General features: G+C 41.6%; 1 protein-coding gene across 12 annotated transcripts in view; it reads right to left on the reverse strand.

Annotated features, from left to right (window-relative positions):
* NBEA (neurobeachin) overlaps window positions 1-16318 on the reverse strand; it is an 835610-nt gene that overhangs the window by 570249 nt on the left and 249043 nt on the right. For all 12 annotated transcript variants that reach the window (XM_090027554.1, XM_090027509.1, XM_090027581.1 and 9 more), the window contains 4 exons: window positions 15886-16054; window positions 4834-4913; window positions 3897-3959; window positions 3695-3792 (listed from right to left, as the gene is read on the reverse strand). In XM_090027554.1, coding sequence (XP_089883680.1) covers window positions 3695-3792; window positions 3897-3959; window positions 4834-4913; window positions 15886-16054 — 410 coding nt within the window. The remainder of the gene's footprint in view (window positions 1-3694; window positions 3793-3896; window positions 3960-4833; window positions 4914-15885; window positions 16055-16318) is intronic.

Here is a 16318-nt window from a genome sequence, read left to right on the forward strand (position 1 = left end):
TTGGCAGTCGCACAATATGGGGACTTGCTTGCCTCATTCCTAGAATTGCATGACCTGCCAAGCATGTGTTCCACGATAGCCTTAACACTTGCCAAAAACCCAAGACTTTATGTGAAGACATCAAAACATGGAACCATCTACCACTTTCCTTCATGGTTTCTTGCCCATACCTGAAAATGTCTACTTTGTTTCTAATTTAAAAATTTTGCACCTTCAGCATCCAATCATTTGTTCTTGTTATGCACATGTTTTATATTAACCTCATTAAAGTACTTGTACTATAATCAAGTCATCTCTGAAGCTTCCTTTTGACAAGCTGAATAGACTGAACACTGTCTCCCGCTGTAAAGAACGGGTTGTCAACCGGGAGTACGCGTACCCCCAGGGGTACTTGGGAAGGCCCTAGGGGGTGAGCATGGGTGGGGATGGAGTGCCTTCACCCACCACCCCACACCACCACCTCCCAGAAGCAGAGTGGGGGTGGGAAGCTCAAGGGCAATGGCACCCCTCTACAGGCCACACAGGTGCTGTCTGGCCAGCCAGGCATGGGGGTAGGGGGGAGAAGCTCGCATGTGGCGGTCACTGCCGCCACCCACCACCCTGTGCTGCTACCATTCTGCATCTGGATGTGTGCCACCTCTGTCCCCTCTGCCCCCAGCTCCATGTCCAGCCACCAGGGGTACACTTATTATTAAAAAAAAGGTTAAAAACCCCTGCTCTAAAGCATTTTATTCAAGTCTTGCACTATGCATGTCTCTTTGGCACCCTCTTAAATTTTTCAACATCTCTGAACATGAGAACTGGACAGGGTGTTCTCAAATTTGTACAACCTTTGTTGTATATGGAGGTAAAAAACACTACTCTATGTCAACTCATTACCTCCCTGTTTTTTACTTCCAAGGACTGCAGTAGTTTTTTGGCAAAACACTGAATTAAGAGTTCATGTTCAGTTGCCTGCTTAATATGATCCTTCTCAGTGACCACTTTTCACAACACATCTCCCCATTCCACAGACATTGCCTTGTTTTTAGATGTATAACTTTGGATTTGACTGTATTAAAATGAAAAGTTTCAAAGAGCACATCTTACCAAGTGATCTGAATTGCTGTGTATAACTGTCTTGTTATCATCAGTAATGACAAATCTATTGATTTTCACATTATCCACTTTTGATTATATAATAACTTTTCCATGTTTTACTTCCAGATCACTGATGAAGATCATGTTGTTAGACCAAGAACTGACCGGTGAAATCCTTCCACTAAAAATAATCTTATTTGGTAATTCCTCAGTTGACAACTATTATGTGAAAACTGTCATTTATTTAGTTCTTAACACCTTTAAGAACTTAAGTGCTTTACTAGCACTGTAAAGTGTTATTTTTCTAGAAAAAAAGAATGTTGAGGCATACCAAGTCAAACATAATATGAAAAGGACTAGATGTATTACATCTATAGTTGCCATTATCAACCAAATTTGTAATCTGACTAGAAATTAGATTAGATTAGATTAGATTACTTGTTTTCCATAAAACCATGGTAACTGAAATACGCTTATAATCCCATTATAATCTTTATAAACCTTTATTAATTATATTCTATATCAGCTTTAATATTATTTTTCTCAGGATTTCTGCCTGCACAGTCCCAGGTTTTTCCCCACTGGCTGCTCAAGGGATGGGAGTGTTGCCTCCAGCCCTGGGCTAGCACTCTGAGGCAAGGGCGTGTGTGCAGTGCATGCCTCTGTTGATGATATGGAACTTTTCAATCTCCCTTCCTGCTTCCTCATATTGTCTGCAGCAAACTGACAGACCAGCAAGCCAGCTGGGGGGGGGGTGCGGTTAATAACAGTCTTTATCACCTGATTAGCAAAACAGTAGTCTCTCCACATTATTTCAGACTTCTTAAACAGCTTACCAGCTGACCTGTTGGTTAGCTCCCAGAGCCCTAAGCAGTCTGGTTCTGTCTGCCTGCCCCAGTGAAATTTGAGAGAGATGTACACACAGATACCGCTCAGCATTAGCTAGCATACCACATGCTGGCTATGAGCCCTGCTGCAGCAGAGAGGAGGAAGGGAATTCTGTTTAAGCAGCCAGTGGTGAGAGGGGTGGAAGAGGGGGGCACAGGGAAGCCAACAGACTCTGCTGTGCCTGCAAGTCTGTGCCGAGCTCCAACCACAGAGCATAGGGGAGGGGCTAGCCCTGCTGTGGAGCAGAGAGCCCCGCCAAGCCTAGAGTGTATGCCAGGATGCTGGGGGACTCTGATTAACTTAAACGTGTAAGGGGACTGGGACAGACGTTGCATAAACTGACTTGAGCCAAATCAGTTAGGTCTGATACTACATTCACCTAGGTTTATCTCAAACCAGTTTCACCCATTTTCAAACTGGTTTATGTGCACTGAACATCTGTTCTATTACAAGCTTAACCCAGTTTCAGATCACTTAAACCTGTTTATGTGTAATGTCTGTCCCTAGACTTGGGGAATAAACATGCAATTTCAGGGTGACAAGGCAAGTCACCTAAAATGTAATTTTAATTTCTTTCTTTTCTGATTAGTTTTCAAATGTATATTCAGTTTCAATAATATAATGTATTGGGATTAAAAGTATAGAAGTTTCAAGTCAAATTCATACCAGACTCACTAACCCCCCATTCTCCAGGACAAATGAAAACACAACTCAAGAACTACATTTGCAGGTCACCTAAATCATGGTCTATTAATTGGCTGTTCCATTATTTTCTTTTATTCTCTGTCTTCCCCACAATCAACATTTCTCTGGCCATTTAAATGGCTCTTAAATACAACAGATTAGCTGCTGGCCCTTTCCCATACAGCTGTATAGACAATTTTTCTTGGCAACTAGCTGCAACTGAGCCAAAAAAGGACTACTAATAGTGAATGAACAGCAAGACAGAAAGCAAAATGCTTTGTTTCAAACAGTCATTGTTAATTAGCTTGATATATAAAGATTACAATGTGAATATTTTATTGAAGCCACTGTTTGAATTGCCCAGGTAACCATTTTCAAAAAGATTATACAGTATCTCAATCATATTGAAAATATTTTTCAGAATATCACAAAAAAGTAACCTGTATTAACTAATAAATGGACACAGTATATCTCGCTTCAAAAGCATCAAACATTTTGTTATTTTATTAGATAAAAAAATAGTAAAGTAGCAGACTTTCTCCTACTGTCTTTAGTTATAAATTACTGTAACATATATAATGTTTGGACATGTGTCTTAAATTTCCACAGAAAATTTCAGTGGCTTTAGTTTATAAAAATGCTTCTGTCAATTTACAAAAATATCTAAAAATAACCTTTAGGAATCAGAAAAGAGAACCACAATTCACATAATCCAGTTTTTGCAATGCATCTTGTAAACAGTGTATCATATTTGAATCTCAATTAGAATTTTTTAAAAATATTTACTTATTCCTAAACAAATCTGGCTTCATAAACAAAAACCCACAGGAAAAGTTTTCATTTAAAACACACTCATGAAATGTGATAAAAACTTGCATCTTCTGGCAAGAATAAAATGCCAGAATTAGGTCTTTCCAGAAAAATGTTTGTATTCCTAGAGAAAAGTAACTTTACATGCTATGTTAGAGGAAATTAAACAGTTTGAAGGGAGGTAACACTAGGGAGATTTGTTTCAAATCATATTCTCACTTCTCCATCTTACCGTATCCCATTTCTTTGATCAAAGGCTGGTATCATAGATGCTGGATGTTCTGACATTAGAGCTACTAGCAGTTGAAGAACATCATGAATATTTTCATCCTGTGTGACAAGCATCAAAATCATTTTACAAACTAATCTTAATTGCCTGCTTTCCATAAAGTTGGTACAAATTACAGTAAAGACAAGTAATTAGAGAAATGTACCTCGTGCATTGTTAATAAGTAATTTAATATACTCTGCAGTTCATCCTCTTTGACTCCTCGATCCTAAAAAAGAATGGATATTTCTTCAGAGATCTTAAATTCCTTATACTCTGCTCAGTAAAACTATTAATTATACTTTCAAATTATACTGTAAAACTAGAAATATCTTGAATAATCTCTTCAAAAAAGTACCCACTGAAGTGAAGGGATTTGTATCCTTAACTATCATTTTGGCCCTGAGAAAATCCCTCTCTCCAAAACACAGTATCCCACTAGTGTGGGAGAAGTCATTAGTGTGGGAGCAAAGTTAACACTGTAGACTCCCAGGGATTCTGATGCAAGGGCTGATGAAAAATGCAAAAAAAATGAGAGATGATCCCTCAGATCAGCATCAGATGATACAGATAACAGCAGACTAACCCATGGAAGGCCAAATTTTTTGGTGCCCTTGCCACAAATTAGCTCCACACCCTCCCTGAAACGCACTCCAACTCCACTTCACCTATCCCATCTGCCACTCTGCTCTCTACTCCCTAACTGATTTGCTGCTCTGCTTCCTGCCTATCTCCATTGTGCTGCCTGCCCCATCCTCAATTAGCTGTCTGCCATACCCAGAGGCTGCTAGTGCCATTTGTACACAGCTGCCAAGGCTTGGCCACCTTCAGGCCAAGAGTTAGGCCCAGGTAAAAATTAAGACTTTCGGTGCCCTCTCTTACTTACTGGGCCACACACAGCACAAAATCTATATATGAATACACTAAGCTTAGACTGTTCCTACCCACCTTGACATAAATAGGCTAAAATTAACATTAATCAAGTTTGGGTAAAATTGTCCAAGGAGTTACATATCTAGTACTGTCATATAAACTCTTAACTTAGGCCTTCAAGTTTGTTGTATTTATCTAATTATTAGCATTCTAAAATTCATTATTTTTACCTTCAATATAAGTTGTTTCAAAAACAGAAGCATAAACGCCCGTAGCGATATGATTTCTTTCTGTGATGGCCGAGGACCATCTGAAAAAACAAAACCCATTTCCTTTTAAATGTAGTATATACAACTGCTCATAATGACTGCAATAACTTTGAGGAATTACATTTTCTACAATAGATTTAGTCCTGTACTCACTACATAAAAACTCATATTTTCACATGGTGACAACCTTTTCAGAACTAAATTATGCAATAACAATATTTTTTAGGTGGTTTATTTTTCATAGAAAACCTGACCATAATTTTTAAATGGCTACAAGAACATAACATTTCAGGAAATATGGAGTAATTAAGCCACTAAGGTGCGGTGCTCTGGTGTGGTGAGAGAGGACTGGAAGAGGGCCAATGTGGTTCCCATTTTCAAAAAAGGGAGGATGGAGGACCCAGGAAACTATAGGATAGGATTCAGTTAGTCTTACCTTGGTCCTGGATAAGCTTTTTGAGACAATTATCTTGGCACAGGTCCACGAGGGGCCAGCAGGGGAGGTTATGCTTAGGGGCAACCAACACGAGTTCATTAGAGGCAGGTCCTGTCAGACCAACCTGGTGGCCTTCTATGACCAGGTCCCCAAATCCTTAGATGCAGGGGTAGCAGTGAACATAGTCTTTCTGGACTTTTGGAAGGCCTTCGACACTCTCTCTTACCCCGTTCTCATTAAAAAACTGGAGGACTGTGGTGCCAACACCTACACAGTCAAATGGTTCGCCAACTGGCTGGAAGGCCGCACCCGAAGTGTGGTGGTGGATGGGTCATTTTCGACCTGGAGGGATGTGGGCAGTGGGGTTCCGCAGGGCTTGGTCCTCAGGCCAGCACTGTATAACATCTTCATCAGAGACTTGGACAAGGGGGTAAAAAGCACCCTGTTCAAATTTGCAGATGACACTAAGATGTGAGGGGATGTGGGCACACTAGAAGGGAGGAATAGGCTTCAATCAGACCTAGACAGGTTACAGGGGTAGGCAGATGAGAATAGGATGAGATTCAACACCGGCAAGTGCAAGGTGATGCACCTGGGGAGGAAGAACCAGCAGCATACCTACAGGCTGGGGAACTCCCTTCTCGTCAGTGCAGAGGCAGAAAGGGATCATGGAGTCATCAGTGATGCCAAGATGAACATGGGACAGCAGTGTGGGGATGCAGGAAGGCCAACCACAACTTGTCATGCATCCACAGATGCATGTCAAGCAGGTCCAAGGAGGTGATACTCCCCATCTATACGACACTGGTCAAGCCACAGCTGGAGTACTGCATCCAGTTCTCGGCACCGCACTTCAAGGGGGATGTGGACAACATGGAGAAGGTCCAGAGGAGGGCCACCCACATGATCAGGGGGCAGCAGGGCAGGCCCTATGAGTAAAGGCTATGGGACCTGAACCTGTTCAGCCTCCGTATGAGAAGGAGGAGGGGGGATCTAGTGGCCTGTTACAAACTAGTCAGAAGGGACCAGCAGGCACTGGGGGAGTCCCTGTTCCCCTGAGCACTACCAGGAGCGACTAGAAATAATGGTCACAGGCTGGCAGACGGTTAATTCAGATTAGACATCAGGAAGCACTACTTCACTGTCAGGGCGGCTAGGATCTGGAACCAACTTCCAAGTGAAGTGGTACTGGCTCGTACCTTGGGGGTCTTTAAGAGAAGGCTAGACGAACACCTTGCTGGGGTCGTTTGACCCCAGTACTCTTTCCTGCCATGGCAGGGGGTTGGACTTGATGATCTGTTCAATGATTCCGACCCTACAAACTATGATACTATAAGTTTGGATGAGACCCAATAAAGACAGAATTTTTAGAAATGTTAACTTGATAATAACCATTACTCTCATTAAAGACTGCAACTGCATGATCAAATAGAAATTGCCATCTGCACAGGATATCAGATCTATACCAGTTGTAAGAGATTTTAATCCATAGATCTCCATTCATGAAATTTTTTTTTAATAGCAAGCAGTATTAAAAAACAAAAACAGAAAAAAAAGGAGGAAAAGGATGGTGGTCTTTTATTTTTTCCATGATTTCTTTGGGCTTGAAGAGTGGGCATCATTAGAAGTGAAAGCTATTTGGGAAAAAAGTCAGGCAGATTTGCAGACCCTTGCCATCCAGTGGAAGAAAGACATCATGCATTCCATGTTAACTTGGATACTGCTGTTAGAATACAGTCTCTAAAACATACAGTCTCTTAGAGGGAAACATTTTGCAGTATGTTAACGTTTTTAGGTCACCCTGCAACTGACCAACTCTCAACAGGATATGTAGACATGATGTTGGATTTCAAGGTGTTAGGTTGAAATTACAACAAATGATGCTTGCATTTTTAGAGCAGTATTATGCTTCCAATGAAGAGGTGGTATTTTGCTATATTCAATTTGTTAATGTAATTCTGGTCAAAATATATCTTTAACTGCCTCAGATATGTGGGTCCTCAAGTCCCATATTGTCACCCCTTTAAGCTTCAGCAGCAGTAAATGTTAGTCAGCTTTTCCTTAGTTCCTCCAACACTGGATAATCAATTCCCAATTTGCTGACAAAAAATCCCTTATTTTATTACTATTAATTTTTTGCATCATGGTTCTGCCTTGAGGCTAATGCCACATTATACTAGGCCTCATACAAACTTGGTCCCAGCTAAGGACCTGCCATTGAATGAAGAAAAATCAAGGTCCTGCTGTGCTAGAACAACACATCACAACATCACTCCCTGCCATGATGAATGACTGCAAATCCTGGTGATGATTTTGTCTTGTGAGAGGTAAAACTAAGAGCACCCAACTCATCATACCTATAGGCCACCAAACATCCAGTAGAAATTTTAATCTCTGGTAATCAGGGCAGATTTCAAAGCAATCATCTTCACAAGAAAGGCACTGTGGATCATGGGCAATGTCCTGATACATCCAATCTCCAAAAAGTGCTAATGTTACACTAGGGAGAATGAAGCTTGCTTCCTGGAAAGATAAGCTCTATGAATTATGCTGTGATCTTTCTGGAAATCACTCAGGCAGACCTTCCCACTCTCTGGACACAGAAAGGATAACCTACAAATTATTCGCTGTCTCATACACCGTCTGTAATTAAGTACCACATCCTGACCACAGGGCTAGGAACAAAAATTACACATAAACAGGTATAAGTGACTGGAAACTGGTTCAGTTCTATAACAAAACAAAAGTTCAGTGCACATAAACTGCTTTCAAAATGGCTGAAACCAGTTTAAAATAAACCTGGAGGGATGTAGTGTCAGACTTAACTGATTTAGGTTAAATCAGTTTATTGAACTTCTGTCCCAGATCCCCTCCAGACTCAAGTTAACTCACAGTGCCCCAGCATCCCAGGAAGCTTTGCACCTCCCCACAAACCCCTCCTTGCAAAGTGGTCAGGTTAGCCTTGGCCCAAGCTGTCTGCTCCAGCCAAGCAGGGAGGTGAGCTCTAGTGCACCGCAGCTTCTGGCCTGGGCTACTGCAGGCATGTGGCTGTTTTTCTGGAATCAAAAGTGAATGTCTGTTCACTTGCTTATAACACTCTCACCCCTTGAGCAGCAAGCAGCCCAAGATGGTGCAGGCAAGGGTGGGTGTTTACACTCTTCCCTAATGAGAGCATCCTGCTGGGGCCTGGCCATGCCCCACCTCAGCTCAGCACTGCAGAAAGGAAGGGAAGTTGCTCTAGCATCCCCAGCTTCTATCCTCAGCCACCGCAGGCATGTGCCTGTATTTTTTCAGTACAGAGGAAATGTCTGTATGGTTGCAAACTGGTTCAACCTAGGCAGGTTAGACTAACCTACAAAGACTGAACCAATTCAGGCTTAGTCTTTTTGAATGTCCATCCCTAGCCTAAGGGAGACTGAGACAGGAGAATAAAAACAGCACTAAGTTTTTTTCTACACATTTTGACATTTGGAATTCAAGTATCATTTAACCTGTTTTTTCTGTAGAGCACTTGGGACAAATGAAGAGGTAGTAAATTATGCCATCACAACCTAGGTCATGGGTTTAAGATTCTTCATTTAAGCTATCAAGGATTCAGTGTCAGTAAGTGCTTAACTTGAGTTTTCTTCAAATGTCAATGTATAATATATTTTGAAATGTTGCAAAGAAAAGTGTAGAGAAAAAAACATAACAGAAGGTTTCTTAGGCAATCAAGAGATTTCCTTCTTGCATTTTTATCACACAATTTAATGCAACAGAGTATTACCAAAAAGTGCTTACTTCACTTAAGAATATAGTTTCATTGGCCTGCATGGGACCAATCACAAGACTACTGCAAGCAGGATTTAAGATTGAACATTTATTTTAAATCCATATGTTATTTTTAGGAACATGTTTAAGAATATCAAAATAGAAAAAAAAATCTTAGAAAATAGAAAAATTAATTTTCTCATATCTCTTTCCATTAACCTAATTACAGGAAAGGCACCACAAGAGGTACATACAATGGAACAAGAAGAAAGCAAGTAACTATAGTTCAAATTTAAGATGGAAATAGTATTTACAAACTACTTTCTATAAAAATGTGTGTAACTTCCAATGTTCTACTTTACAGAAGAACTTCTAGAAACTTCCTCAGAGTGGACCTTATACTACCTAGGAAGAAATCCATTTACTATAACTAGTTGATGGATCATTTCTTAAGTTCAAAACATTTCTTTAAATGATAAAATTCACAATTCAGAGTATAAAACTAGATTTCTTCCTATGCTTTATTACAAGGAGTTAGTAAAAATTACTTTATGGATCTACAGCTTAAATATACTATCCACTGACCATAAGTGTTCCAAAGTGCTAAATTTCCAAAGCACTAAAGCCTTTTTTGTTAATGTTTCTATCTCTTGAGAAAGGAAATCATTAATACATATTGCTTCTGCACAACAACTGAGAAGAAACTATAGTATAAAACTACAAAATAGAATGGGAATAAAAGATGCAAAAGTCTTTACAAAAGCCAGGCCAACTAGTCAAATTTTAAAGTATTTCAATGTACTCGCTGTTTTCATTTCAAGAAAAGTAAGTCAAACAAACAAAATTAGTTCAACACAAAAAGCTTAATAACTTAAGTTGCAAAAACTCATCAATACAGATTCACTGACTCTAGACAGCATTTATATAACTAATTTCTTTCATTTCCAGAAAACAGTACTTTGGATTTATCAGTGTTGATTGCCAAACTATTTAAGACACAATCTGCTGAAAAGCATCTAGTAACCTTTGAAGACTTGTCTAGGATTGTGACATTATTAATGGATCATCTGCTTAAAGCAAAACAGGGATAAAGTCATCCAACAGCACAGGTGCATAGAACTGATTCACTATTAGCATGTTTTAAGTCATTCAGAAATAAGTGTACAAAAAATCACCTACACTTTGTTTCATTATGGCATGACAAAGGAATAAAGCCTTGAACAGGATAACTGTATTGCAGATAACATCAAGCTACTATACTAAAATTAAAGAAAATGTATTTCAGTATCTCTGGGCATGTCTACACATGTCGTTATAGTGATTTTTTTACTGCGCCATAATGTAGCACTTCCTTTTTGAAGTACTGAATCACAGCACAGTAACAGCCCATACTGCACTGTATGTGCGCACAGTTATTTTTAGCAACTACTATCCAATAGCAGCACTATATACCAGGGCAGCATATCACTATGGTGAGGTAGCTGCAGGTCACGTGTAGGTGCCCGCGGATGCTACTTTGCCTAGTGCGTTTTTATGGCAATGTATCATCACGTGCAGACACAACCTCCAAGTCAAGTAATAAAAAAACAAAAATGATATGCCTATAAGACAAGCAAACATCAATCTATTTGAATGCCTGCATGAAGGAGCTTGCATTCATATGTGTGACTTTACGCTTCCGACTGTAAATTATTTGAAAGGATTATAATATCTAGAATTCATTTCTGAAATTGGCCAGATTTCCATTAAACTTCCCTGCAAATCTAAAAAGCCTCATACCAAATTAGCTCATAGCTTCAGTTATTTCTGACAGTTATTTCTGCCTTCTGATATTTTTTATACTTTGACATTTTTCAATATCTAACAGTAAAATTATCAGTCACAGACAGCAGGCCTCATTCTTTTATCCTGAAATATTAGATGCCACTTCAAACATGGTGATGGTAACATTCTGAAGTTCTTATGATAAGTGGTTTAATTTCTGCTGCTTATATATGGTTTTGAATTTTTAAAAAGGAAAATCTGTAGTGTGCATTTTGCAGAAATGTGTGTGTACATACATACAAACATATATATTAGATTTTAATATATGTGTGAGTGTGTGTGTGTATATATGATAGATAGATAGGGATATGGATGCGTGTGTACAGCAATGCTGTACTTGCAAATGCTTTCCTGACACGAAAGTGGTTTTCTGAGGCCATGGTATTGGTAGGCATGTCTACACAAGACATTTACTGCAGAGCTGTCCAGCGTCTATACATGCAGGCCTATTAAGCCACAGGAAACTAATAAACTCTGTAGCTGGGTAGCACTTTTACATAGAAATACTACCCTGCTGCAGAACTTTTATGTGTATAGCAATGCATATATAGATACTGACCTGGCTAGCTGGGGCACAAGGGTTCTTCAGTGTGGGGGCTGCCTGCTGGCTAGCCCAACACTGAAGCACACTCATGCCCCAGCCAGCCCCTCTGTAGCATGTTGAGCCAGGTCGGACCAGCCCCATGCTGTGCCCCCTGCCAGGAAGGGCTGCTCCGACTCAGCTCAATGTGCTGTGGTTCCAGGTGCATTTGTAAATGTGGTGCCCAGGAGCAATAAACTCTGGCATGATATGTGCTGGAGTTTATTGCTGCACATTAATATGCATGTGTAGATGTGCCCAGTGACACCTAAAGTGGCTATGCTATTCAAGTCATACAATATTCTTGAATAATTAAAATGGAGGGGATTTTGTTTGTTTTTCAAATTCAGATTTTTTTTTTTTTTGGTGCTCATGCAAAATGGTAGGCACCTCCCAAAAATTTAGCATGGTATTTATAAACCTTCATTACAAAATCTCATCATTCTGTAATTATTCATTTCTAATAAACATATTTATTAGTAATTAATACATTTCAGGAAAAAAAAAATCACACTCAACCCAGCCATTCTAAATCTCTCTTTCAATTCTCCTAGATGCTTATAAGTAAAGTGCACTTTACAAGAGGACCAGAGCAGCCAAGATTCTGCTTCTGTAAAAGGTTGTTAATATACGTTCAAGAGATCCCAGGTATAGAACCATGTCCCCTGCTACAGACAGAAGCAAAACTCCCCACTATCCAAACCAATCTCACCATGGGATAAAATTCCTTCCAGACCCCAGATACAGTGATTGGTCTGGCCCAGAGTGGAAAGGCAAGACCGTCTCGGCAGGCTGTTCGACGTTTAAGTCCCATCAGGGAAAATCCTCAACCTTAGCTACATCCAAAACCCAATGCTTTGGAGGAAGGCTTTTAAAAAACAAAAACAAAAATACTCTGACACATAGCAGAAAGTTGGGTTGAATGGGGATACGAATTCCCTCCCTCCCAACCCAATGCAACAACCAGTAAAGCCCAGAAGCATGGGATATACCCATAGTAGAACATAGGCATAACTATCATCAACCCCAACCAGTGGCTGTCCAAGGGACCCACAGCCTAGATAGAAAAACAAAGTGGATCTACAAAAACCTTGGGGTTTTAAAGTGATTTGCCAACAGAGACTATTCAAATGTTGTCAATCTAACTGAAAGGAGAAGAGTGTCTGAGGTACTGAATCAGACTTTTTCAAAATATAAATCTCCATACAGGTCATAAGATGTATTCCCAAAAGTTCAAGAGGCCTTAATAATTGAGAGTCCTGCTATTGGAGTGTTATAACCAAACACTCCTTAAAACAGGTTCAAGAAAATTACGTGTCAAAAATAAGATGTCATATCAGGATGAGGTGGAATTTCTGAAGTTTCAGACTTAGGCCCCTGGCAGATGTGTAATTAAAGGTGCAATGGGATCTGATGTATGATTCCCATAATCCTGCTTCCTACTATGCCACACGTGCATGACAGGAGGCCTGACTGTGGCAACCGAGTATCAGGTTTCATCACACTATACTGCCAGTGCAGGGGGGAACCTGGGATCCTGATCCTGGACTCCCCCTGCACCAGAAATTAGTAAGCTCCAGGGGCTGGAAGCCCTGTTAGCTAATTTGGACTCCCAGCTGTGAGGACATACCATGCACTCTGACAGCTGATCCAAACTCCCGGCCGCAGGAGTACATGGTATGCCTCTACAGTTGGGAGCTTGGATCAGCTAACAGGAATCCCAACCACAGGAATTCAAGGTGCATCCCCATGACTGGGAACCTGGGTCAGCTGACAGGGCTCCCAGCCATGAGGATTCCCAGCCACAAGAATGCATGTTGTGCCCCTATGGCTGGGAGCTTGTATCAACTGACAGCGCTCCCAGCAATGGGAACACATGGTGAGTCCCCAAGGCTAGGAGCCTGGATCAGCTGACAGGGCTCTCAGGCATGGGGGCACAGTGGAGCTCTTGACTCCAGATGTACCCCGAAGTCAGGGAGCCCACATCTGCTGCTGCCCCTAGCCAAGAGGGTGTATCTGAATCAGAGGCTCCAATATGCCCCTCTGGCTGAAAGCAGCAGCTGATCGTGGCTCCCAGCCTTGAAGGCACATAAGACCCCTTAAGTGTATGGGTCCCTGAGGCTGGGAACAGCAATTAGCTGTGGCTTATTCCTGGTTTTACTACTCCGTTAATTGCATTAACATGTGACTGAGTAACTACTTAAGATATTATTAACTGGGTAATTGTGGTCTTAAGTGTAATGTGTGCCAAGGACCTTAAGGTCTGAACTAATATGAACATTTTCTAGAGTAAAGTTAAATCCTTATATATCTATACACACTGGATGGAAGGCGTAGTATAAACTGAGATAAAGTTTTATGTGGGCTTGTTGCTCCATTCAGACTCACAGCAGGGTATTATGACAGATGGTAAATTGTCTGAGTTAATTCTGTGCCGCATGCTTGCAGCTCCACACTCGCAGTGGGGAAGCCCCACGCCAGACTCCACGCAGAGGCAGGGGGTGGGGCACCCTCTACTCCCAGTGGAGTGTGAGGCCCCGCACAGCAGGGAGCAGGGGAGGCAGCAGGCTCCAGTGTGGGGCTTCCCCTACCGTGAGAGCTGGAGCTGCAAGTGCAGGCAGAAGAGCCCTGGTGATGGAGCAGACTCCACTTCCTCCCCCCCTGCAGTGCTGGCTGGAGCCATACCTGCTCTGGGCACAAGCACCCAGACCTCCCTGCCTGCTGCTGCTGCCATGGGGGGAGTATGCAGGGGTCCCTACACCCCCCACGCTCACACCCACACACTGCCCAGCTGAAATCTGCACTCCCACTGCCCCTTCTGGGAGGAAGGAGGAGGAGAGGGAAGAGTTCCCCTCAGCATGGAACAGAGCCTTCCACTGCCCCCACCCCTGCTCTGGGGCCGGGCAGCATCGCATGGAGCTCCCCCTTCCCAGCCTTGCAGCAGTGGGGAGGAAGGGGAGGAGGAGGAGGAAGAGTCCCCATCCAGCACCTTACAGAGTACCCCACCCACACTGGAAGGTGGAGGAGGGGGACAGTCCCCCCCAGCACGGGACAAAGCCCCCCCCCCCCGACACCCTGTGGGACAACCAACACAGCATAGCCCTGGTTAACGTGAAGGGGCAGGGAGAAGGGTCAATTCTTCTCTCTGCCCCTTCCCTGCAGCTGGGGTCTGCCAGCTCCAGGGGCCACCACTGCAGGCCCCTCTGCTCTGCTCCCTAGCAGACAGGCTGACCCTGGCTATAGTGGGAAAATAGGGCAAGGAGGAAGGAATTAACCTCCTCCCTGCCCACTTAACGAGACCATGCTGGCCAGTGTCTCTACTCGGGCCAGTCCCTGCTTGGGCTACAGAGCAGAGGGGTGGGGTCAGCCCTGCTGTGGAGCAAAGAGCCCCGCCCAGCCCAGAGAGCATGCTGGGATGCTGAGGGACTCAGCAAGGGGTCTGTGGCAGACATTGCATAAAACAGTTTGAGACAAATCAGTTAAGTCTGATACTACATTCAAACAGGTTTATCTCAAACCGGTTTCAGCCCTTTTGAAACTGGTTTATGTGCACTGAATGTCTGTTCTGTTACACGTTTAAACCAATTTCTGATCACTTAAACTGGTTTATGTGTAATGTCTGTCCCTAGCCTGTGCGTTTAACTACTCCTGACCAAAGTTAAGTATGGAACTTTAAGCACTGTTAAATCAATCTCTTTGGTTAAGAGAAGCGAAAAAGTATTACTGAGTTCAAAATGTTTTGGAGATTTCAGTAACAAGTACCAGAACTTTTCATGTGTTTTTTTAGAGACAGAGAAGCTAATCACTATATAATTTTGTGAAGCTTGTTTGCTTGTCAGACTTACACAATGTAAAACAAGTACATACTGAAGAAATATACAGCTACAAAATCAGAGCCATAGCTGAGCAGTTGTGGTCCTTGGCAGCAACAGTGGCCAGGTAACTGCCAACTGCAAAAGCGCCAAGCTAGTAACGGCAGCAACTGCTGCTATTTTGCACTACTTGTCTAAGTCATTGCCTATGACTGGTGCCATGCTCACCCTCTCCCCTCTTAATTACATTACTGTGTACTGTGGAATATAATATTTGAGGGAGGACAAGTTAGTCAAAATCTAATTTTTTTCTGAAGGTTTGAAGCACTACAGTAGATGTGATAGAAGAATAGGAATCTATAAATGACACCTAAAAATACGGGTTATTTTCAAAAGCATTTCAAAAGTCCTGTGTGAAGTACAATAAATGCTGTTTAAAATTTTATTTAAGTACTTATGCAATTATTTAAGATGTCAGCCACTAACTGGTACCTGTTATCAACCTCTACCTAACTCTTTGTCTATTGGTCCTCCCAGCTCTCACACATTACCAAGGCTGTTACTGTTGTGAAAAAGTTGTACAGTTTGTTATAAATTTATATTGTACTTACCTAGTCCTTTAGGAGTAATGCCACTGCTATCAGCAGGATTAACCACCCAGTAGTAGTATTTCAGTGTGTGCATTAGCTGTAATACTGTTCCTACTCTGCGTATTGTATTGTAGATAGTGGCAGTGCCAATAAATTCAGCAGACAGGTAGGTGTACAATGAAAGCTGTACCTAAAATGAAATTAGAACCTATATAAATATTAGTTAAATACAAGTAAAATTGCATTTGGCTTTGACATTAAATAAGTCAGCAAACAAATGGGTTAAAAGTAATTTTGTGCACGAATATTTCCCTTGGTTCATATTTTAGCTATACGATACAGAGCATAACTCTTTAGATTTTTTAGTCAGACTGCATTTCAGTTGAATGAAATCCTAATTCTCAAGAGAAACTGCAGTTTGGTTATTCCTGGAAGCGAATTTCTTAAAACAGAA

Source organism: Crocodylus siamensis, chromosome 1 (genome assembly GCF_052110815.1).
Source record: "Crocodylus siamensis isolate JL-2025a chromosome 1, ASM5211081v1, whole genome shotgun sequence".
NCBI classification, from domain to species: domain Eukaryota; kingdom Metazoa; phylum Chordata; order Crocodylia; family Crocodylidae; genus Crocodylus; species Crocodylus siamensis.